Source organism: Cheilinus undulatus, linkage group 16 (assembly GCF_018320785.1).
Source record: "Cheilinus undulatus linkage group 16, ASM1832078v1, whole genome shotgun sequence".
In the NCBI taxonomy this organism is placed as follows: Eukaryota; Metazoa; Chordata; class Actinopteri; order Labriformes; family Labridae; genus Cheilinus; species Cheilinus undulatus.
In genome coordinates, this window is record NC_054880.1 from 6205930 (window position 1) to 6230406 (window position 24477).

The window sequence follows — 24477 nt, forward strand, 5'->3', positions numbered from 1 at the left end:
GGAGGTTTGAATCTATAGTGGCAGTTCAGCATCCTTTGTTTGAACACCCCCTCTCTCTTTCTCTGACGCACATCGTCTCACAGACATAGAGGAAACGATAGTTGTCAACCTTACTGCATATGTAAAGAGAACAACAAAGGCTGGCTGGGCCCGGTTTCCTGTGTAGGTGTGAAACCCTCTTCCAGGTGTGAACCAAAAAGTCCCTTTGTGTGATGTCAAGACCACCTGGAAACAAGGCCCAGTCCTGGTGGGGGTCTCAGTAGACAGAGGGGGCAGGAAGAATGTTTTAGGGGTGTCAAACATCTTAGGGAGGGGCGTTGCTCAAGGATAAAGATGCTAGTCTTTAGTGCTCTAGACTCATTCTCTCTGGGACTCTCTCCTGTCTTGGACCTTGTCCCCCCCGTCTGTCTCTTGATGCTTACTGACCGCTGTACATGTTGATTGACCTTATAAGAGTAAACCTCTTTTGTCGGCCAGCAGACTGTCTAATATTTCTTTTGTTCACCAGCAGCAACAGAGAAAAATTTCAACAACAGAATTCCAGACAGAGCAGTGATACTCAACGTGTGGCTCTTTTATGTCTAAATTTGGAACATTTTTCCCATTTTTGACACTTTTTTTTGACACTTTTATACTTTTTGCCCCTTTAAGCTTCCTTTTGCAATTACATGCCACCTATTTCCCATTTTGCCACTCTTTAATACGTTTTTCCCATTTTCCCACCTTTTTGCTGATTTTTGCCCATTTTAGTCACCTTTCACTCATTTTTTGCCTTGGTTTTGCCATTTTTAGCCCATTGTTGCCACTTCTTTTTGCCACTTTTCACCCATTTTAGACATTTTTTTCAATTTATTTTGCCATTTTTTGCCAATTTTTGCCACTTCTCACCCATTGAATCTGTGTTTTGCAGTTAAATTCCACTTAATTCCCATTTTTCCACATTTTTGCCCATCTTAGTCACTTTTCAGTCATCTTTTGCCTTGTTTTTGCCACTTTTGGACCTTTTTTTGCAACTTCTCACTCTTTTTTGCCCCTCTTTGCCACTTCTCACCCATTTAAGCTGCCTTTTGCAATTAAATGGCCCTTTTTGCTGATTTCCCCACCTTCTTTCTTATTTTTGCCACTTTTTGACCATTTTTTTTGCCACCTTTAACTTATTTTTTATCACTTCCCACCCATTTTGCCACATTCTGCCCTTTTTCTCCTCTTTTCTCCCAGTGTTTGCCGCTTTTTGACTCCTTTTGCCACCTTTAACTTATTTAATTGCCACTTTTTACCACTTACACTGTGGCTCTTGCAAATGTATTTTTCAACAATTTGGCTCTTTGGTTGAGCAGAGTTGAGTAACGCTGGTACAGAAAATCCAGGGTGGGCCTTTGGGCAAGAACCTTCAATCCAGGGACATCTATCCCAGATGTCAGTCACTGTGGAAGCGTCTGCTAAATGGCATTATGATTACAATTGCAATATGGTATGGAAATTGCAGAGAATAACGACAGTTTTGATGATTTTGAAGTGTTCATTTCTAATTTCACAACTTACAAATTAGTATCATAAAAACTAATTTGAAGTTTTGAGTTTACAGCTTTCAAAATGATTTCACATTTTCCAAAAAATAAAAAACTGATAGCCAGGGGCACCGGCTGAACTCATTTTTGATAACTTCCCTTCCAAAGCTTTTTCTAAATGTTTTATGCAGTATGTTGCATGTGTCTACTGCTGGCGTGCTCAGGAGAGCGACATGGGAAGGGTCTGCTGGATGGGGCGCTGCAGTTGGGCTTCTACTGGCATCAAACTGTCCAAGGCCTGATCGATCTTACCACACACTGATTGATTATGGCTATTAAATTGATATTATTCTACAATCTGAATCAATTTCCTCTTGCAGTGAGGAAAAAAGACCCACGTGGCCTCCCTGGGAAAAGGTTGCCCATTCCTTGGGTTAGGCCCGGCCTCAGGGGAGGCGTGTGCATTGTTGAGGGCTCAGTTGGAAGGATACCTAGAGAAGTGGGACATGGGCCTGGCACAGAACTGGATGATGGCCGTCAGGAACAGTGTCTGCACAGAGCCATGGCTGACGCAGAGAACTGCCAAACCAGCACATGCTCTCATAGCTGACCTGACTTTGTTTATGTACTTATTCCAAACACTATTGTCTGACAAGTTTTCCAAACTTCCATTTTCATTTTGATGATGTTTGCATTTTTGTCCAGTTATGTTTAGTAAAGTCAGAAGAGAGAGACATAATTTATTGTCATACAAAAATCACCAATTTCAAATTTGAGCATAATTACAGAAATCAACAGTTGTAAATCATGCAACATATGAGTACTGCATGGAGACAGGCCTGCAAAATCTGAACCATTCCTAAAATCAACTTTAACAAAATAATTTAAAGAGTTTATAAGTTAAATATTTAGCACACAGGAGATCAGTTAAACTCTCAGACAGCCCAACTGCTCAAAAATATTATGTTCTTATGAAAATGCTGTCATTAAGTTTTAAAGCACATTTTAAAACAGCAGAAATTCGACTCTGCCCGTGTTCTTTAAAGGTTACATTTGATGAGAATCTTTAGATTTGTTTACTTTGCTTTTTCTGGTCCTGGTACCACACTTGTGTGCCTTCATATACTGCAGTTTAGCGAATGTTCTATCACAGATACTGCAACTTAACACTCCCCTCTCTATGTGGACAACAGAGTGTCTTCTCAGATTTCCAGGCTGAGAAAAACCTTTACCACAGACTGAACAACTGAATGGTTTCACCCCTGTGTGGATATTCGTGTGTCTGTTTAGACTCGCAATAAGAGCAAAATGTTTACCACAAATTGGACAGCTAAACGGTTTCTCCCCTGTGTGGACAACAGCATGCTTTTTAAGACTTCCACTATGAGAAAAACTTTTACCACAAACTAAACAGCTATATGGTGTCTCCTCTGTGTGGACAATTGAATGTGCCTTCAGACTTCTGTGATCATAAAAACTTTTACCACAAACTGAACAACTGATGAGTTTCTCCCCTGTGTGGATATGAGAATGGCTCTTTAGAGATCCATACCATTTAAATCTTTTACCACAAACTGAACAACCGAATGGTTCCTCTCCTGTGTGGACTCTCATGTGCTTCACCATCTCTGGTCTAGAGAGAAAACTTTTCTCACAAAATGAGCAGCTGAAAGGTTTTTCTAATGAATGACGCAGCATGTGCTTTTGTAAATATCTCATACCAGGATATCTTTTACCGCAAACAGAGCAACCGAATGGTTTGTCGTCTGCTCTGATTTCTTCATGTTCCTGCTTTTGTTCCTTCTGTCCAAAGCTTGGAGCACTTTCAGAAGAGCTCTCCGATGTGTTTCCAGGGTTAAATTTCATGTCACTAACCGCTCCATCTTTGTTTTGCAGATGGTTTAAGTCATCCTGAGGTTCATCCCTCTCCTCCCATTCAGCACTGTCATCAGTATCAGACCCAGAGAGCTGTGAAATCTCCTCAGGATTAAAATGACTCTCTGGATTAAAGTCTCTGTATGCTCCTGCTCCCCAGTCCTCTCCATCAGATTCTGTCTTCAAATACCCCGTGTATCTGTTGTCTCCACTTTGGTTTTCGTCAGACTGTGAGGACTGAAGCTGTCCTTCATCATCCTCCTCACTCTTCACATGGGCAGGATTGAATGTGAACATAATGATATCATCCTCCTCTGCTCCATGAAGCTGCTCTTTCTCCTGACTGATCCACAGTTCCTCCTGTTCCTCTTTTATGTGTGCTGGTTCTGGTGGCTCCTCCAGATTCAGACAGGAGTTCCGTTCCTGCTGCTCAGGGAGAACCTCTTCATGTTTCACCACCACCCGCCAGACATCTGCGGAGAAAAATCAAACACAACTTTCTAAAAAATATTTCCTGTTACAGTAAATCACTGGTGGGGATGTTGGGATGCGTTAACCTATATATTTGGTAACCTGTCATTACTTAGAAAATAAATTTTATTTCTGAAGCTTTGCATTTTGGGACTTTTAAGAGGGGCTTGGATGTGGAGCAAAGGGTATTCCGGTTGGGCTTCTGTACACAGATGCTGGAGTGTGCGTCGGGGAGTGGGAAAAGGATTAACCTTCTTTTAGATCTGGGTGAGATCATCCTTTTTGTACATTTTCTTGGTATACCAGTATTTTAGCTATCGATCACATATTTTTGGTTTTTGTGCTTTTTTGCTCATGTGGATTTATTGTGTTTTTTTTCTGAGGAGACCTGTGGGTAACAGACTATATTGCATTTTCATTTATATGCGTCTCAGACTTAAAAAGGACTTAAAACTGCTTGGAGAAGGATAAGGTTGCAGTTATCGTCAGATTGGGACTTTTACTTTATTTTGAAATTCTAAAGACCAGTGTTAATTTTGGCAGTTATTTTTAGTTTTAGTCTTAGTTTTAGTCTTTAAATAAAATGCATTTTAGTTTTAGTCACATTTTAGTCATGTCTATCCATTTAGTCGACGAAAACTCAAAACATTTTAGTCTAGTTTTAGTAATATAATAATAATATAATATAATAATAATAACTTTATTTATATAGCACTTTTTAAAACACACAGTTACAAAGTGCTTCACAAAACCCAAAAGGGGCAAACAGATAAGCAAACAACATAACAACATACACCCAAATAAGTAACACAAACGACACAATTGCAACACGCGCACATACACACAAAAGCAAAACAGAGTGGGGTAAAGATGATAAAAAAGCTAATCTATAAAAATGAGTTTTTAGCAGCTTTTTAAAAGAGGCTACAGATTCGGCAGACTTAATGTTACCAGGAAGGCTGTTCCAGAGTTTAGGAGCTAGTCCATAAAAGGAGGTTAGTCCATAAAAGTCCTCACATTTTAGTCTTTACCTTTAGTCCAATCATTTATTTTCTTGCCTAAATCTGGTACCGAATCATGGTGGCGTGTTCTCTGCCAAACCTGGGGTCCCTGCTTTCTACAGCTGAGAGGCAGAATAGATACAGATGTGTTGTTTTTTGACAGATTTACCCACAGTGGAGAAATATCACAGATTTTGAATGTCAGATGTAAACTACATTACATTTTAGTCTAGTTTTAGTCATCTTGGCAGAAACTAAACTTAGCTTTTGTCAGTTTTAGTCATCACAGATCTATTTTTGTTAGTCTTAGTCTAGTATTTGTCATGGAAAAAAAGGATAAAGACGAATGGTTTTAGTCAGAGTTTTAGTCGACGAAATTAACAGTCTTTACCTCTGTAAAACAGGATTTGTCAAAAAATAATTATTTAAAAAAAGTTACCATCCTTCCCTTACCCTCCATATGTTAGAGGAAGATGTCAAATTTTTCCTCTTCATTTTAAAAACTGAGGGTCGTTTGTAACTCTGACAGTAGAATCACTGTGATGATCCACTAGTGAAGCTGATGGTAGAAATATTAGTGTCATCTTTCAGTCTCTCCTTCAGTAGAAGATGGTTCAGTTTATCCTCTGCTAAATGAGAAAATATCATTCTCTTTTAAACGGAGTGATGGTCTTTAGATGAGATTGGATTAGATAGATTAGATGATATCGACGGAAAGTTAGCATAAACGCTGTCACATAAAGTCACAAAGGAAGAGATTCTTTACTCAACATTCCCATTAAATTCAACTAATCCTGGTCCATTCGCCGTTCTACTCCTATCTCCTATTGTTTTCATCCTTGAGGTTTTTTTCCACTTTACCTCCGCTGGTGTTGTTCTTTACTTCCTCCATGCTATCTGCTATTAGCTTCCAGGCTAGCTCCGTTAGCTCACTTCCCGTCGTTTGTATCACTCAGTAACTCCGTTTTCTGACACCATGTTGAGGTTTGTTTTATACTAAAACACTCTAAAGGTGTCCTCTTACTCTGAATCTAACGTGTATAAAGAACTACTAATGGCTAACGGTTGAGAAACCACGGATGTAATACTGCTAGCATAAATGTCTCCCACTTCCTTTTGTGGCGGTTGTCAGACACCTTTAAGGTGCGCCAGCGCCCCCTGCTGGACCGGAGTGTGGGTCTGAGGTCTGTTTATACTGAGACGCTCTGATAGTGTCCTCTCAGTCTGAAACGGGTTCATTTAGCACTCCTGACCGGTAGTCAGTAAACCACAGGGACAAGACGGCTGCTAGAACTGCTGTTGTTAGCAGTAACAACATTAACAGACATGTGCAATCAAGCCCTGATCAAAATAGACCAAAGAAACAGAGCACCAAGAAATCATCACATCCTACTCTTGTGTACTGTTGATGAAGGTGACAGGAGTATTCATGAGAAAAGGTGCTAAACCCGATATAATGACTTATGAAATTAGAAACTGAAACTGGGTTTTTAAGAAAGTTCCTGGCCCAGTGGTTTTAGGAAAAATCCCAGGACAGAGACGGTGGCTGACCTCAGGTTAATTACCAACATAGATAATAAATGACCCTTCGTTTGTGTTTTACTGGAGCTCAGAGCAGCATTTGATTCAGTAGACCAGGGGTTCTCAACCTTGGGGTCAGGACCCCCTTTGAGGTCGTGAGACACTGAGAGGGGGTCTCCAGGTGCCTTAAAAAAAAATCTAAGAATAATTTTAACCCTTTAAAGCCTGATACCTCAAATAATAGCCAGAAAATTATATATATATATTTGGAAATGAGATGTTTATTTAGCCGAAACCCTGGAAAAAGAAATACAGTTTCACATATGCATTTTTTTTGTACCACATCTGATACAATAGGAATTATTTGAAACTGATAATCCACTGGAGGGCATTTTTATCATTTATATGATTTTATACAAACGTCTTTTTAGGAAATTGTTAATCATTTTGATTGGATAGAGGTATCAAAAAAGTGCATATAAAATATGATACAGTTGGCTTTAAAGGGTTAAAATTACACTGTTGCCACTTTACACCAATTTTGTCACATTTTTTACCCCTTTTCATCATTTTCCACCAATTTTAACACATTTTTTGCCATTTAACATCTATTTTGGTCAGTTTCCACCACTTTTTTTCTTCCTGTTTTTGCCACTTCTAAACCAGTTCTTCCAAATGAAGCTTAATGTTGCCTCTCTTGACTCATTATTACCACTATTAACCCCTTTGTACCACTTTTTACACCAATTTTTTTCCCATTCTAACATTTCACCATTTGATAGTTAAACCATTTTTCTTTCTCAGATAAACCTTTTTTTGCCAGTCCAAATCAAGTTGTCATCCAATTTCACCAAATTACCACCCATTTTTGCTCATTTAAAACCATTTCAACCACATTTTAACTCCTGTTTACCACTATTTATCCCAATTTTTGCAGTTTTTATCTAATTTTTGCCACTTCTAACCCATTTGTGCTACTTTTAAAATTCAACTTCACCACCTCTTTTAACATTTTTTGCCATTATTAACCCATTTTAGAAAATTTTAGTCCATTTTCATTTTTTTTTTTTACAAAAGAGATTCATATTTTAAAGGCTATTTACTACATACATGAATAAATAAAGATATTTGTTTCTTTGATAGGTGTGGTTATTGCCCAGGTTAAATATAAAATATGGCTTTCACAGCTTAATTTTACAGTGGACCATGATTTTGTTGACCTCCATGGGCCCCCAGTTTGGCCGGGCACCAGAAAGCTCTCCCATTTATCTCCCTTTATGCATGGCCTTGTCTGCACATGACTATTCTCACATGTGCTTGGCTGTGTTCAAACATCTTCAGGTACAGTGGGGGTCCCCGGTCTCTGGCACCTTTATTTTAGGGAGATTCTTTTCCCGAACCAGTAGGTTATCTGGGTATTTTTGGCATACTGCAACTTTTGCATTTCTTCGCACACTGCACACTACACTTTGAGCAAATCAGGACACACTGCTGGTATAGTAGGCGAATTCAAAAACAGCCAGGCACTTTTTTCCCCAAAGTTTAGGCTGGGATTCAAACCATCAATCTCCCACACCACAGTCAGCAGGGTAACCCACTTAGCTATCTAGTATCTCAGCTGGTGACTGAGAGGATCAGTAGAGGGAGGGCCAACCAAACCTGGGGGTGGGTGCTTACTCCCCATGTGAGGTCATAGGATTAAAATCTGAGAATGGCTTGTTTCAGCACACATTTCCTGAAAGGTGGAAAAGGAGAGTGGGAGAGGGAATGGATTTTTCTGGTACTTGAGGGGATTTTTGACAGGCCAGAGACACATATTTGTGTTAAAAAAGTCTGAAAAATTTTTTTTGCTTAGTATGTCCCCTTTAAATATTCTTCTTACAGGTAAAAGTTCCCATCTATGAAAGTTTAGGCATGAGTCAGAGGTCTTAGAGAAATTATCAGTTACACAAAGGGTAACTCTTCCCGGCAAGACAAAAGAATCTTGTCTGCAGATGGTGAGAGCGTGGAGGTTCTGGAGCAGTTTACCTATCTTAGCTGTGTAATCCATCAGTGCACTAACTGGGAGGCTGAGATCAAACTTGGCCTCATGAACAGAGTGATAAGTTCACCAGACACAGTTGTGTTTCACTCATACTTTCTGAGCACGTGGAGTAAAGTCAGAGTCTTACAGTCCTCTCTTGGTCCTGGTCTTTCTATACTCTTATGAGGCCTGAAGGTGGACAGGTCCGTTGCTTGGTATGGGAGCAGGAGCAGACACCTGGCACACTTCCCCAAGCCTGATCCAACTCACCACATACCACATGTGGAGCGGCACGTTTTGGTAAACAACTGGTTGTCTATTGTTAAACTAAAATGAACATTGTCAAATTTAAGAATGATTCAGTTGAAATCAACTCTTTATTGACAATCATGTAACATCTGAGTGCTGTATGGAGACAGACCAGTAAAATCTGGATCAATCCTAAGGTGACTTTGTTTATAAAAATAAAACATTAACAGAACAGAGACTGGTTAAATGCTCAGAGCTCATCAACCCCATGTAATCTTAGAAAACATTGAGTTATTTAGTTTCCAAATCACATTTAAAGGTCACATTTTATGAGCCTAATCATATCTCATTCATTTTTGCTGCTCTTACCAACACACTTGTGTTTCTTGACATACTGAAGTTGATTGAATGTTCGATCACAAACACTGCAACTAAATGGTTTCTTATCTGTGTGGACAAAAGAGTGTCTTGTCAAATCTCCATGTCGGGAAAATCTTTTACCACAAACTGAACAACAAAATGGTTTCTCTCCTGTGTGAACCACAGAGTGTCTTTTCAGACTCTCGTGCTGGGAAAAGCTTTTACCACAGACTGAACAAAGAAAGGGTTTCTCTCCTGTGTGGACAACAGAATGTCTTCGCAAACCTCCATGTTGTGAAAAACTTTTACCGCAAACTGAACAACTAAATTGTTTCTCCCCAGTGTGGACAACCAAGTGTGTTCTCAGCTTAACAGGATATAAAAAATGTTTGCCGCAAACTGAACAACTTAATTGTTTCTCCTCTTTGTGGACGACTGAATGTGCTCTCAGGTCATCACGTTGAGTAAATTTTTGACCACAGACTGAACAAGTATACTGTTTCTCCTTCTTGTGGACACCTGAATGTGCCCTTAGATGTTCACGTTGAGTAAATTTTTTACCACAAACTGAACATCGACACAGCTTCCCTGTGTGAAACACAGAGTGTCTTTTCAGACTTTCATGACGAGAAAAACTCCTCCCACAAACTGAACAACGAAATGGTTTCTCTCCTGAGTGGATCACTGAATGTGCCCTCAGGTTTCCATGTCGAGAAAAATTTTTACCACAAACTGAACAGCTAAATGGTTTCTCTCCTGTGTGGACAGCTGAATGTGCCCTCAGATGTTCATGTTGAGAAAAGGTTTTACCACACACTAAACAATTAAACCGTTTCTCCCCTGTGTGGACAACAGAGTGTCTACTGAGACTTCCACTTTGAGAAAATCTTTTACCACAAACTGAACACTTAAAAGGTTTCCTCCCTGTGTGGACAACAGAGTGTCTTCTCAGATTTTCATGGCGAGTAAAACTGTCACCACAAATTAAGCAAGTGAATGGTTTCCCTCCTGCGTGGACTCTCATGTGCCTCACCATCTCCTTTCTCCAGATGAAACTCTTCTGACAAACCGGACAGTTAAAAGGTGTTACCCTTGAATGACGTAGCACATGGTCTTTGAATTTTTTCATACACAGGTATCTTTTACCACAAAATGAACAAATGAATTGTTTCTCTCCTTCATGCTTCTTCTGTAACTTCTTTAGTCCAAAGCTTGGAGAACATTCAGAGGAGCTCACTGACGTGTGTCCAGTGCTATACTTCATATCACCTACAGCTCTGTCTGTATTTTGTAGATGGTTTAAGTCGTCCTGAACTTCATCCCTTTCCTCCCATTCAGCACTGTCATCAGTCTCAGATCCAGCAAGATGAGAAGTCTTGTCAGGAGTATTTGGGCGTAAATGACTCTCTGGATTCAAGTCTCCGTCTTCTCCCGATCCTCCACAGTCCTCTTCATCAGCTTCTGTTTTCAAATGCTCCGTGTCTCTGCTCTCTCCACTTTGGTTTCTACCAAGCTGTGAGATACAAGGTTTCCCTTCATCCTCTTCTTCAGTCTTCACAGGAAGGAGAGGGAAAGTGAACACATTGATATCAGCCTCCTCTGCTCCCTGAAGCTGCTCCCTCTCTTGACTGATCCACAGTTCCTCCTGTTCCTCTTTAATGTGTGCTGGTTCTGGACTGGAGCTGCTTTCAATCTGCTGAGGAAGAACCTCTTCATCTTTCACCACCAGCTGTTGGGTGTCTGTGGAAAAAGAAATCAAACATCCACATTTTAAATAATGCATAGAATGGGTTTACATCATACAAAAATATGATCGTCTCTGTGGACACCTCATTTGAAATATGTGCATTAAAGATGAGGTCACCAAGAAGGAAGAAGAGAGAGCCTCCAGGGGCACCAACCTCATAGGTCAGGGGTCATCAAGTACATCTGCACCAGGGCCAGATTTAGTCTCGACAGAAACTCTGGGGGCCGGACTTTCACATAAACAAAAATTAAATCAATATTTTGATCTGATTGAAATATTATTGTAGTAGTTTTTGTATTTTCTTTCAAAACGTAGGACATTTTTAGGTGTTATCTATAACGCAGCAGAACACAAGGAGACAGTCCTGACAACAGAACTGACTGTGCCCCTGAAAATCCCAGAGAATGGGCTCTCCACAGTTGTGATTTAGTACCAGTATTTACTCATTTTTGAAACTTTAAACCATTTTTGATACTTTTTGCCTCTTTAACCCAATTTATGCCATTCTTAAACCCATTTAAACCAGTTTTCCTGTGTTTTATCCCCTTTGTGCCACTCTTATCCATTTTTGCCACTTTTCTGCTATTTTTGCCACTTTTTAATCCCTTATCATTACACTTTTTTCAACATTTGTTGTAAATTGTAACCAACTTTTGATACTTCTTTTAAATTTATTTAAATTTGTGTGTGTGTGTGTGTGTGTGTGTGTTTGCCATATTTGATCCTTTTTTCACAACTTTTTCTGCCAATTTCTGTCCTGTTGTTCTGATCTTCAACCTGTTTTGCCACCTAGCACCCATTCTTGCTACTCTCTAACCCCTTTTCACCACTTTTTTTCTGGTCATTTTTGCAGCACTTCTGCAAACATTAACCCTTTTTTAAATATCTACTAATTATGATGGTAAATTTCAGTAAAAACAGATCAAATGTGAAGTCATTCTAAAACTTTTTCAGTGTTGTTCGTGGGATGATTTAACAGCTGCAGATATTTACAGCCAAAGGATACTCTTAAAACCACAACATCTTCTTTTCCTCCTTTTCTGAATTTAATGATCTTTCGGGGGCTGGACAGGAAGCTTTGGGGGGCCTGATATGGCCCCCGGGCCTCCAGTTGCTAATCAGTGACATAGGGGTCATGGAGGTCATCAACAGCATGGTCTGTGTAAAGTTTAGCTGTGATATCCAGATTTTATTTCTAACCTACATAATAATCATCCTTATCAAAACTGTAAACTGCACATTTATTTTCCAGAAAAATGGGTGTTTCAAAACATAATCCTATTCTTGAAATACAAAAAGCATTATTTTTGAAAGTATAATCAATATGAATGAGCTCACTGATCTAAATCTTTTGGCTAGTTATGTCAAACTACAAAGCAATACCATGAAGAAACTGAGGCAAACCTTAGCATATTCTCAGCTCCATCAGGAGGTAAACGCTCTGATCCATGTCTGCCTGCAGGGTCAGCAGCTCCGTGATAAACCCCTGTTACTCTACAGCAGTGATACTCAATGCGTGGCTCTTTCTGGATAATTTATGGATCTTCAATGTCTTAATTTGTAATATTATTCACACCGAAAACCATAAAAAAGGCAAACTTTGACTTCAGAAATCATTTATTGCAACTCACATTAATCTGTTTGTTTCCCACAATTATACAGATGCTTTCATAATCAGCTGAAAATGTCTGTCATTATATTTCCATTGCCCTTATTTGAAATGTTTACCCATTTCTCCATTTTCTATCTATTTTTACTGCTTTAAACCCACTTTGGCCACTGCCTTTTCCATTTTTTCACCCTTTTCCCCACCTTTTTTTCAATGCTTTTTGCCTGTTTTAGTCACTTTTCACTCATTTTTTGCCATGTGTTTGCTGCTTTTTGATCATTTTTGCCATTTTTTTAATCTCATTTCTTTGTTACTTCCCACCTTTTTTGCCACTTTTTCACCAGTCTCTGCCTCTTTTATCCTGCTTTTTACAATTGTTTGCTCTTTTTTTTCTCCACTTTTCACTCATTTAAGATGCTTTTTGCCATTAAAGGCCACTTTTCTCCCCATTTCAGCCACTTTTTGATTATTTTTCCCACCTTTATTGCTGCCTTTTTCCTGTTTTAGTCACTTTTCGCTCATCTTTGCCATGTTTTTGCAGCGTTTTATCATTTTTGCCACACTTATCTCATTTTTTGTCACTTTTCACCCATTTTTGCCGGTTTTATGTCTATTTTGCCCCTTGTCAACCATTTTGTCACGTTTTTGCCACTTTTTTAAACATATTTGCCACCTTTATCTTACTTTCATTGCCACTTTCACCCATATTTTTCCCTTTTTCACCATGTAGATTGTGGCTCTTCAAAGGTGTTTTTCAACAGTTTGGCTCTTTGGTTGAGTAACACTGGTCTACAGGATCCACTGGAGCCTCACTGCCTGGCCAAAAAAAAAGTCGCCACCAAAAAAGGTCACACACTCTAATATTTCGTTGGACCGCCTTTAGCTTTGATTACAGCACACATTCGCTGTGGCATTGTTTCGATAAGTTTCTGCAATGTCACAAGCTTTATTTCCATCCAGTGTTGCATTAATTTTAATGTTGATGATGGGAGAGTCTGACCACTGCACAAAGCCTTCTCCAGCACATCCCAAAGATTCTCAGTGGGGTTAAGGTCTGGACTCTGTGGTGGCCAATCCATGTGTGAAAATGATGTCTCATGCTCCCTGAACCACTCTTTCACAATTTGAACCCGATGAATCCTGGCATTGTCATCTTGGAATATACCCGTCCCATTAGGGAAGAAAAAATCCATTGATGGAATAACCTGGTCATTCAGTATATTCAGGTAGTCAGCTGACCTCATTCTTTGGGCACATAATGTTGCTGAACCTAGACCTGACCAACTGCAGCAACCCCAGATCATAGCCCTGCCCCCACAGGCTTGTACAGTAGGCACTAGGCATGATGGGTGCATCACTTCACCTGCCTCTCTTCTTACCCTGATGCGCCCATCACTCTGGAACAGGGTCAGTCTGGACTCATCAGACCACATGACCTTCTTCCATTCCTCCAGAGTCCAATCTTTATGCTCCCTAGCAAACTGAAGCCTTTTTTTCCAGTTAGCTTTACTGATTAGTGGTTTTCTTAAGGCTACACAGCTGTTCAGTCACAATCCCTTGAGTTCCCTTCGCATTGTGCGTGTGGAAATGCTCTTACTTTCACTATTAAACATACCCCTGAGATCTACTGTTGTTTTTCTTCAACTTGATTTGGCCAAACGTTTAAGTGATCGCCGATCACAATCATTCAGGATTGTTTTCCGACCACATTTCTTCCTGGAAGACGATGGTTCCCCACTATCCTTCTAGTTTTTAATAATGCGTTCTTAACCCAATCCTAGTAGTTTCTGCAATCTCCTTAGATGTTTTCTCTGCTTGATGCATGCCAATGATTTGACCCTTCTTAAACAGACCATCATCTTTTCCACAACCACAGGATGTGTCTTTTGACATGGTTGTTTAAAAATGAGAAGTTATTCATTGCATCAGCTGGGGTTAAATAACTTGTTGCCAGCTGAAAGATAATCACCCATGCAGTAATTATCCAACAGGAGGCTCCTTCCTCTTTGCTTGGTTAAATCTAAGTGGCGACTTTTTTTGGCCAGGCAGTGTGTATGACTTGTACAGTCTGCATTGCTTGTATTTGTGTCTTGGCTGGTTCTGTAGCTCTACATATTTCTATGTCTCTGTGCAGTGTTAGGCTGTTTTCATGTAAAGTCTCTCCTGTAGATGAGGGCCAGCTCTGCTGGATGTACCTCTGATCATTTTCTCTTGTATCTCTGTCATCAGTCTGCCGACAGTCGTCCCTCCTGTCCTCTGGTCCTCACCTTTGCTCAGAGGGCTGCAGTATTCTCTAAAAGCCTCCAGAATATCCTCCATCGTTGCATTTTCACCCGCTGAGCTGACTGTCAGTGTGTTGAACACCTCTCGAGCATCCTCGCCTATGGAGTGAAGAAGAATGGCTTTTTTCACATCCTCCTCCTCTTCATTTGCTCCAGAGGACACTATATACAGCCCAAAACGCCGCTCCCATCTGCGCCAGTTTTCAGCCAGGTTACCGGTAAGTATCAGCGGGGACGGCGGGTTGAACTGCTCCATGTGTCCGCTGCTCGGTTACAGTCGGCCGTTAGCTTCCAGGTTAGCTTCGTTAGCACACTCTGCTCCTCTCTGTAACTCCGTTTTCTGACTCCATGCTGATGTTTGTTTTATTCTGAGACACTCTGACAGTGTTTCTAACTCTGAATGTAGCGACACTGTTTAAACAGCACTAATGACTGACAGTTAAAACCACGGAGACTAGACTGCTGCTAGAAGAAGCGGAAATAACAATAACAGACATGTGTAGTCGAGCCCTGATCATACGATCTCAAAAGGCCAACAGAGCAGAGCACCGAGTCCTCGATCATACTCATGTGCATAGCTTAAAAGTTTAAAGAGAAAAAAGAAAAGATCATATCTAATCATTCTAAAAACGGATTTTGTGTGATGAAATATTCCGCCTTTATCCAGTATTTCTGGGGTTATGGCTCATTCACCTTCTTGCCCCTGTGATATTTTGCATGAACTCTGGGTGTAACTTTCAGTGTCTTCTCAGAGCAGCATTTTCTACCTTAAAGAGAAGCTACATCTCATTCAAGGTCATGGGTGTAGCACGGGGGGGAGAAAGGGTACTGATTACCTGGGCCCCCAGTATGGGAGGGACCCTTGAGAAGCCTGTAATGAAAGTATTTTTATTCATTTTTTCTTAGTAATTAGTGTCATTGATTTAAAAGTGACTAAATTGGTCAACAGACTTAAATTTGTGTCCAATAGAATAAAATGTAATTCTGGGGAGTCCTGCTGTTCCCTTCAAAATGCCCAAATGGTATAGTCTAGCACTGCGAAATAACGCAAGTAAACTAAATTAAAATATTACTCACAAATGGAGAAATTATGGTTCAAAAATACATAAAAATGGATAGATATTTGTAAAAATGGCACACCATTTGTTGCTTGGCTGGCCAGTTAAGGGGGGCTCTGTGTAATACTGTTTCTGGGGGCCGTAAATCCCTAGCTACGCCCCTGTTCAAGACTATGTATTCATCTTTCTCTGCCCTCTACAATCAAGTAATAAGAGGACAACATGGAGAACTTGCCCCAGATAGCGCACAAAAGAATATCTAGCTAACTTCATCAGCTCTATATCAGTGTTTACATAGTAACCAGGACAATCAAGTTTTCTAAGGAAGGGGGAACTTCATCCACTTCACTTTAAAGCAGACATAGAGCCTAGTCAGAGCTTTAACATTTCTCTAGTTAATGGATGTTCTGAAATTCTTAATATTTCACAAACTAGTCCTTTTCCTCAATATCTGCTTTTATTGATACACAAGATTAGTGTGGTCACCTCTTCAGGTTGGTAAATCTAAAATTTAGTATCCATTAGCGAATAATCATATCCCTGATGTCACGCTTAAAAACCCACAGCTGTTAAAGTCACAAATCTAACTTTGTCCATTTATTAGCTCAACCAAGAATGCAACAGGTAGACCTACTGGGAACAACACATTTCAGAAAATATCATTTAGAAGTAAGGCCACCCATAAGGGGTTAAAGTAGAGAGCTTTCTGGGGCCCAGCCAAATGGTGCACTGTTATGTTAAGCTGTGAAAACATATTCTATTTTTTACCTGAATAAAACCACTCTTATCAAAGCAGCATATAGTTTTAATGTATTTATGCTGTAGTATAGAGCCATCTTCAAAAGGTAAAGCAATTTTCTAAAAACATGAATTATAATTGGTTAAAAGTGGCATACATTGGGTTAACAGAGGAAACAAAGAGGAGGAAAGTGGCAAAGAAAGGGTTAATAGTTGCAAAGACAGGAAGAAAATATGGAGAAAAGGAGTAGCAAGAGGCAACGACTAGATAAGTGGCAAAATGTATAGACATGGAGGTGGAAAGGGTTTTTAAACTGGCAGAATGGTTCAAAAGTGGCAATGATGGGCAGAAAAGAATAGGATTAAAAAGTTACAAAATAAGACGAATAAATGGCTCACAGATGGTTAAAAACTGATTAAAAAGTGGCACAAACAGGAAAAAAACTCTTTGAAAAGTGGTTAAAAATGGGTAGAAAAGGTGGTGAAATGGGATCTTAAAAGTAGAAAAATGGCTTAAAAGTCGCAGCAAAAGGGGGGAAATAAAGAAAAGGGATTAAAAACGACAGAATGGCTCTAAAGTGGCAACAATGGATAGAAGAGTTAATAAAATAGGATTAAAAAGTGGAACAAATGGGTCAAAAGTGGCAAAAAGAGGCAGAAAAAGTGGTGAAAATGGACAGAAAAGGTAGTGAAATAGAATATTTGCAGTAGCAAATATTCATTAGAAATGGTTAAATGTGTTTAGGGTGGCAAAAATGGTCAGGAAAAAAGTGATGAAAAGGGCTGAACTGTGGTAAAAATGGGTAAAAAGAGACAAAATCAGGAAAAAAATGCACAAAATTAAAGTACAGTGGCAAATACATTGACAAAAATGGGTGGAAAACTACTACTTAAAATAAAGCAGCAAATTAATAATTTCAACATCAGAACCCAGAAACAGTTTAAAACTTTTCTGCTCTAAAATGACGTAACTGTTAGCCAGGGTGCTAGCATCCATACAATTGATTCGATGTAAGAAAATGAAGCAGTACTCTCTAAATTTAGGATGTAATTCTCTAAAACAACTGCTGTTGGTGGTTAGTCACTCTGGTTAGCCACTGGGACAAACAGCTGTCCTGATTCAAGCTGCAACAGTCTCCTGCACTGCTCTAAACAGACTTGTTAAATCACAAACCCTTGGTCTGATCCAGGATTAACAGTCACCATATAACCTGCATTCTTTAAACATCTATTAACTGTGAAATGTGTACTGGGAATTACACTAGCAACTCACATCTAACAGCTCAAACTGGTGTTTTTAGATAAAATTAATGGTGTTTAGATAAAATGATTAATTGGTGACTTACAGCAGAAAATGTCTGTTTGTCATGGTTAGTGCAGTAGCTGGTTGAGTCCCCAGAAAACACAACCCTAACACCGCAAACAGAGTCACTTGTTCTACCTGAACAACAGCTGCATCTGATTTTTGATAACTAAGAGAATAAACCTGCTCTGTGTAGCCGGACGTCAGTGTTAAAAACAGCATCCAGTAGTTTTTGTTGTTCCTGCTTTCCCTCTTTAAAACACCTCTGAAAAACCCATTGCATTGGTGTATCAAGTATTTCTGAATAAGGAGGCTTTATGAAAGGCTTTATGATGTTCTGCAGGTGATGTCTTCTGCTATTACGATTTCTTTTGTTTTGTTTTTTTGTTTGTTTTTTTGTCCTTATCCATCTTTGTGTGTATTGTTTAATTGGTATTTGTTTCTGTTTGGTGTTCAAATTATGTCCTGTATTTTTTGTGGTGTTTGTATGTCATTATTATGATTTAAATTAATAAAAAAGAAAAAAAAAAGAAAAACCCAGTTCAAAAAAATTTTAACATACAAGCAAAGCAACAAAGAACAAAACAGAGAACTAGCACACTAAAAACCCCAGCAAAACATGAAAGAAAACAAACCCAAAAATACAAGAGAGTTCATACAGCAAAAAACACAAACTACACGTTTAACTCCACCATCACAAGAGCCTTCGTTAGAACCACTGATAGGCCTTTCAGACTGGCAGGGCTCCATGCCGGTTCACACTCCTGAACCCAATTTTTTAACTGGCCAAACCGGGAAAAAATTGGTTCTGAACCTGAAAAGTTGGAACCAAAAATAGTTGGTTCTTTCTTGGGAACTGTGACACCATCAGTGGGTGTATCACTCTCTAGGTTGTGAAAAAATTGAGAAAAAGTGGTCTGCTGGGGACACAAATGTTTTGTTGTGATCTGGGCATCAACAGATTTCCAGGTGAAGCTGGAGAGAAGTACACAGAGAGGCAAGTTAGACGCCGAACTTGTGGAAGAGATCACGAAGGCTGGGTTCACCTGAACACCAGACCAAATAATTAATAAACTCAAAAAACTGAAGAAGGAAAACCGGGACAACAAGAAAGACTTGGGAGCTGGGAGATGGTGATACATGTCCATCATGTCCTCCCACTTTGTTTCTGTTAAAATGGTTCACAAGAAAGCATCAAGGTTCTGAGACTTCAGAACGGAACCAGAGCCAGAACCAGAACCGTGTCTGTCTGAAAACCCCCTGAAAGAACTGAGGCCATACAAGAACCCAACATGAACTGAGGCCAGGAGGAGCAAGGATGTAATACCATGTACCAAAAACAGATGAAGAGGGGGAGAAATGTGTTATGAACTGGTGCTATAGGGTCCAACTCCAACTACCTTTAGATTATTTTTAATTATCCATGTCAATTAAAAAAAATGTGGCTTTGTCCGTGCACGTTTTCCAAAACAAACCAAGTTAGCACTTCTAAGACAAAGAGACACAACGCTTTTGTCTTACAAGTCTTATACACTTTTTTTTACATTTACAATTAACTTGAAAGATTGAGTAAAGTCAAAAGAATGAGATAGGGAGAGGGATGTCTTGGAAATCAACTGATTGTTTATTGTTACACTAAAATCAGTAATGTCAAAATTATAGAAAAATGACAGAAATTAACAATTCTGTATATCAATATAATCATGTAACATCTGAGTATTTGATGGAGATAGGTCCGTAAAATCTTAACCAGTCTTAAGGTAACTTTGTTCATCGGTTAAACAGTTTATAAATAAAATGTTTGACACACAAGAGACTGGGTAAATGCTCACAGAGCCAATCAACTCCATAAACACGGTGTGTTCTTCAAAAACAGAGTCATGTAGTTTTCTAATCACATCTTGAAACTGAAAAAAGGTAAGACTTTTCCCCTTGTACATGAAACGTCACATTTGGTGGCCATCTTGAAATGTGATTGAATCTTTGCTGCTTTTACAAGTGCACTTGTGTTTCTTGACATGTTGACTGGTAAACTTTTCACCACAAACTGAACAACTACACCACTTCTCTGTGTGGACAACAGAGTGTCTTCTCAGACTTCCATGTCGAGAAAAACTTACACCACAAACTGAACAACTAAACGGTTTCTCCTCTGTGTGGACAACTGAATGTGCCCAAAGGCTTCCATGTCGAGAAAAAGATTTACCACAAACCGCACAACTAAATGGTTTCTCTCCAGTGTGGGCGATTGAATGCGCTCTGAGATGTTGAAGTTGAGAGAAGCTATTACCACAAACTGAACAACTGAAGGGTTTCTCCCCTGTGTGGACAACAGAGTGTCTACTCAGATTTCCATGCCGAGAAAAACTTTTACCACAAATTGAACAACTAAACGGTTTCTCTCCTGTGTGGACTCTCATGTGCATAACCACCTCTGCTTTCCAGATGAAACTCTTCTGACAAACTGAGCAGCTGAAACGTTTTTCTGTAGCATGACGTAACATGTGTTCTTTTAAATTTTTTTTACTGGGGTATCCATTACCACAAACTGAGCAATGGAATAGTTTCTTTTTTGTGCGTGTTCCTTTTTGTTTATGTTGTTTCTTTTGTCCAAAGCTTGGGGCACGTTCAGAGGAGCTCTCTGATGTATCTCCAGTGTTACATTTCAGATCACTTACACCTCTGTCTTTGTTTTGCAGATGGCTTAAACCTTCCTGAGGTTCATCACTCTCCTCCCAGTCAGCACTGTCATCAGTCTCAGATCCAGAAAGATGTGAGGTCTTGTCAGGCATAACTGACTGTAAATGGATATCTGGATTCAAGTCTCTGTTTGCTCCTGATCCTCCACAGTCATCTCCATCAAACTCTGTTTTCAAATGCTCTGTGCCTCTGTTCTCTTCACTTTGGTTTTCATGAAGCTGTAAGGTCTGGGGTTTCTCTTCAACTTCTTCTTCACTCTTCACTGTGACAGGAGTGACTGTGAAAACATTAATACTAGCCTCCTCTGCTCCTGGGAGCTGATCTTTCTTCTGACTGATCCACAGTTCCTCCTGTTCCTCTTTAATGTGTGCTGGTTCTGGTGTCTCCTCCTGCTTCAGACTGGAGCTCCTCTCCTGCTGCTCAGAGAGAACCTCTTCATCTTTCATCACCAACTGCTTGATGTCTGTTGAGAAAAATCAAACATACCCTCAGTGAACCATTCTTCTTTACTGTTCACACTTTCATTTGGTTCTATCGCAGGCATAATGAGCCGTCTTCTCTCTTGGTCTTGTAGTGAGTTTTTCAGTTTGTCTATAATTGAGAGATAAACATTTCTAAACCATGTACCACAGGGGCATCATTTGGATCATGGTGTTTTTGATGAACCACAGGAAACTCACAAGCCCTGTGAAGACTGTAGGACATGTCTAGATTAATCATTTGGTAGCTGCAGGTTTTAATAATGTGTTTTTTCCCCAGGCAAATATTAACAACCTCTGATCTTTATACCGACACCTCATTTGACCATTTTGGACCCTTCTTACTCAGTCTCTGGTCTAGAGCCTAGAATAGCCAGTGAGGGCCTGGGCTAAAGGGAAGTGCCAGCCCCTCTTGTGATGTCACCAGCCCCATATAAGGACTAGCATAGGGTCAGTAAGATGATAAAATAATGTCTAGTTGTGTAAATATGAGAGCAGGATGATGTTTCCTCTAAGTGTCACATTTCAATAGAGACTAAGATGATGTCTGTATGTTGAAGCAGCTGATCTAAGCCTCGCAGTCAGCAGATCGATGGCTTATGCCACCAAGGTAGGTGAACTGCTCTACAACTTCCACGCCCTCACCATCCACAGACCCCCAAATGCCTGGATCTTTGTTTTGGCCCAGGTGACGAGCATTCCCAATGCTTCAGCCTCATCAATCAGCAAATGAAGAAAGATAAAATCTACAGTCTCATCTACAGACACTTTACTGATCCTGGATCAAATCATCTGATACAACAAGTAATCAATCATACATTGATAAACATAAGTCAGATGACACCTGTCCACCAATCACAGACACCTCAAACATCAACGATCCCTACAGCATTAAAACCAACAACTCCCCCTGAGATAAGTTTGTTTCATACAGTTTTCTTCGTTTGGTGCAGAAATTTTAGTTAAAAATTGGGGCTGGGCAATTAGTTAAAATTTTGATTAAATCTCAAAATAGCCAACAGCAATTTTCAAATTGCAGAAGGTGCAATACTTCTTTAATCTAAAAAAGTGTGACAAAATACCAGTTCAGTACATTTTTTGCAGCAGAGATGTTATACTCTACACATCATGCAAACATAGAAGGGTCTTTTGTAGTCTACAAAAAAAAATCTTATTTTTCATGTTTTTGTAGATGTTTTCTCATCAAAATGAAATAAACATAAATACTATAATTTCCCTTAACAAACTAAATCATATAGAGTTTGCAATTTGAGTGTAAATAATTGCAATTAAATATTTTTTTAAAAGTCATCCAGCCCTAGTTCAATTTATTTAATATTATGCTGGTTAAAGTATAGAATGATTTATTACTTAGGTTGGTTAAAAATGCATAATATGAGGAACTAAAAGAGAAATTGCATATCAAATCACAATTGTAGTATCGGGAAAAATAATCGCAATTAGATTATTTTCTCAAATCATCAGCCCTATTAAAATACAGATAAATGCAATAAAAAGAAAGAGCTTTACAGCTATAAAAAGGAATAGAAAGCAATAAAAATGTGGCTGAGATGACTGAACATAGCATACTGCTACAGTGAAGCACCGGAAGGTCAGACGAGCCAGCAACATTGGTGCAATTTTCCTGGCATCATCAAAAAAAGAAAGAAAATATTAAGACTGCAGCAAGAGAAGAGCATCATACACCACACCTGGTGCAGGTGCAGCACAGAACTGAACTTTAGTTACAAGTTAAATGTTTGTCCTTAATTTGGAAATGAAAAAAGTTGAGAACCCTTACAACAGGGGTCATCAAGTACATTTAGGGGACCAGATTTAGTCTCAACAGAAACTCTTGGGGCCAGATACAAATACACAAAATACACAAAAATTAAATGAACATTTTGGTCTGATTGAAATATAATTGCAGTAGTATTTGCATTTTCCTTTAAACTACAGGACATTTTTAGTCATTACCAGTGAGATCTATCCCTATTATCTATCATGCAGCAGGCCTGACAACAGGATTAGCCGGACCCCTGAAAATCCAAGAGAATGGGCCCTCCCTAATGGTCACTTACCACCAATATTAACCCATTTTGACACTATTAAATCCTTTTTGATACTTGTTGCCTCTTTAACCCAATTTTTGCATGATTTTAACCCATTTTAAACCATGTTTCCTGCATCTTTTATCCCCTCTATGCTTTTAACCCCTTTTATTGCATTTTTCAACAAATTTTGCAACTTTAAAACCATTTTTCCCACTTTTAACCCATTGTTGATACTTTTTGCTGCTTTTTGCCTCATTAACCCGATGGTTTTTTTAGATTTTAACCCCCTTTAAACCACTTTATCTGCATGTTTTATCCTCTTTGTGCCACTCTATTATCAACTTTTGCCACTTTTTAAACCCTTTTTCTTTACTTTCTTGCACTATTTTTTGTCATTTGTAACCAATTTTTGACACCTTTTGCCTCCTTTACCATTTTTTGACCATTTTAACCACTTTTCACAAATTTTTTCTGCCAATTTATTGCAACACTTCTGCCAACCTTAACCATTTTTTAAAATATCGACTAATTTTGACAGTATGTCTGTAAAAACAGATCAAATGGTTAGTCATTCTAAGACTATTTTAATGTTAAACAGCTGCAGACATTTAAAGCAAAAAGATACTCTTAAAATCTTCTTTTCTGAATTAAATGATCTTTCGGGGGCCGGACAGGAAGCTTTGGGGGGCCAGTTGATGATCAGTGCCTTAGAAGATCTGCACAGGTTGTTAACAAAAGAGGGGACAAGTCAGAGCCTGTACTTTACTTTTTCAATTAGAGTAGAGGAACTGAATCATTACTTGTACTTTTACCAGCCTTTTTGCGCAGGTTTGTGCTTCTACTTCAGTACAGACTGTGGGTGTTTCGCCCTTTGCTGTTCCTCTGGTCCTCACCTTTGCTCAGAGGGCTGCAGTATTCTCTAAAAGCCTCCAGAATATCCTCCATCGTTGCATTTTCACCTGCTGAGCTGACTGTCAGTGTGTTGAACACCTCTCGAGCATCCTCGCCTATGGAGTGAAGAAGAATGGCTTTTTTCACATCCTCCTCCTCTTCATTTGCTCCAGAGGACACTATATACAGCCCAAAACGCCGCTCCCATCTGCGCCAGTTTTCAGCCAGGTTACCGGTAAGTATCAGCGGGGACGGCGGGTTGAACTGCTCCATGTGTCCGCTGCTCGGTTACAGTCGGCCGTTAGCTTCCAGGTTAGCTTCGTTAGCACACTCTGCTCCTCTCTGTAACTCCGTTTTCTGACTCCATGCTGATGTTTGTTTTATTCTGAGACACTCTGACAGTGTTTCTAACTCTGAATGTAGCGACACTGTTTAAACAGCACTAATGACTGACAGTTAAAACCACAGAGATAAGGCTGCTGCTAGGACTGGAGTGGCTGAAATAACAATAACAGACATGTGGAATCGAGCCCTAAATAGACCAAACTAATCGGAGCACCGAGTGATCGATCGAAAGCTATCACATCCCGCTGACGTGCACAGCTGAT

At 39.4% G+C, this 24477-nt stretch overlaps 3 protein-coding genes across 4 annotated transcripts; all 3 read right to left on the reverse strand.

Moving 5' to 3' along the window:
- Positions 1-2274: 2274 nt before the first annotated feature.
- On the reverse strand, positions 2275-5950 carry LOC121523834 (zinc finger protein OZF-like). Its single transcript, XM_041808889.1, has 2 exons — positions 5717-5950; positions 2275-3856 (listed from the first exon to the last, which is right to left on the reverse strand). Exons 1-2 carry the CDS (start codon positions 5745-5747, stop codon positions 2556-2558), a joined length of 1332 nt encoding a protein of 443 aa, XP_041664823.1. The 5' UTR covers positions 5748-5950; the 3' UTR covers positions 2275-2555.
- Positions 5951-8856: 2906 nt separating this feature from the next.
- LOC121523771 (zinc finger protein 2 homolog) lies at positions 8857-15100 on the reverse strand. 2 transcript variants are annotated; one of them, XM_041808803.1, is made up of 2 exons: positions 14632-15100; positions 8857-10748 (listed from the first exon to the last, which is right to left on the reverse strand). In XM_041808803.1, exons 1-2 carry the CDS (start codon positions 14900-14902, stop codon positions 8995-8997), a joined length of 2025 nt encoding a protein of 674 aa, XP_041664737.1. In that variant the 5' UTR covers positions 14903-15100; the 3' UTR covers positions 8857-8994. The 2 variants fall into 2 exon arrangements, with proteins under 2 accessions (XP_041664737.1, XP_041664736.1); XM_041808802.1 differs by having other exon boundaries at positions 14560-15100.
- Positions 15101-19357: 4257 nt separating this feature from the next.
- LOC121523810 (zinc finger and SCAN domain-containing protein 2-like) lies at positions 19358-24466 on the reverse strand. Its single transcript, XM_041808862.1, has 2 exons — positions 23872-24466; positions 19358-20908 (listed from the first exon to the last, which is right to left on the reverse strand). The coding sequence occupies exons 1-2, from the start codon at positions 24140-24142 to the stop codon at positions 19692-19694; spliced, it is 1488 nt and encodes a 495-aa protein (XP_041664796.1). The 5' UTR covers positions 24143-24466; the 3' UTR covers positions 19358-19691.
- Between the last annotated feature and the right edge of the window lie 11 nt (positions 24467-24477).

Coding starts and splice junctions, on each gene's coding strand:
- LOC121523834 (XM_041808889.1), bottom strand. CDS start 5,747: ATGGAGGAAGTAAAGAACAACACCAGCGGAG. Junction 3,857..5,716: donor AAAGAACAACACCAGCGGAG/GTAAAGTGGAAA, acceptor TTTTCTCCGCAG/ATGTCTGGCGGGTGGTGGTG.
- LOC121523771 (XM_041808802.1), bottom strand. CDS start 14,902: ATGGAGCAGTTCAACCCGCCGTCCCCGCTGATACTTACCGGTAACCTG. Junction 10,749..14,559: donor ACAAGAGAAAATGATCAGAG/GTACATCCAGCA, acceptor CTTTTTCCACAG/ACACCCAACAGCTGGTGGTG.
- LOC121523810 (XM_041808862.1), bottom strand. CDS start 24,142: ATGGAGCAGTTCAACCCGCCGTCCCCGCTGATACTTACCGGTAACCTG. Junction 20,909..23,871: donor CTGCAGCCCTCTGAGCAAAG/GTGAGGACCAGA, acceptor TTTTCTCAACAG/ACATCAAGCAGTTGGTGATG.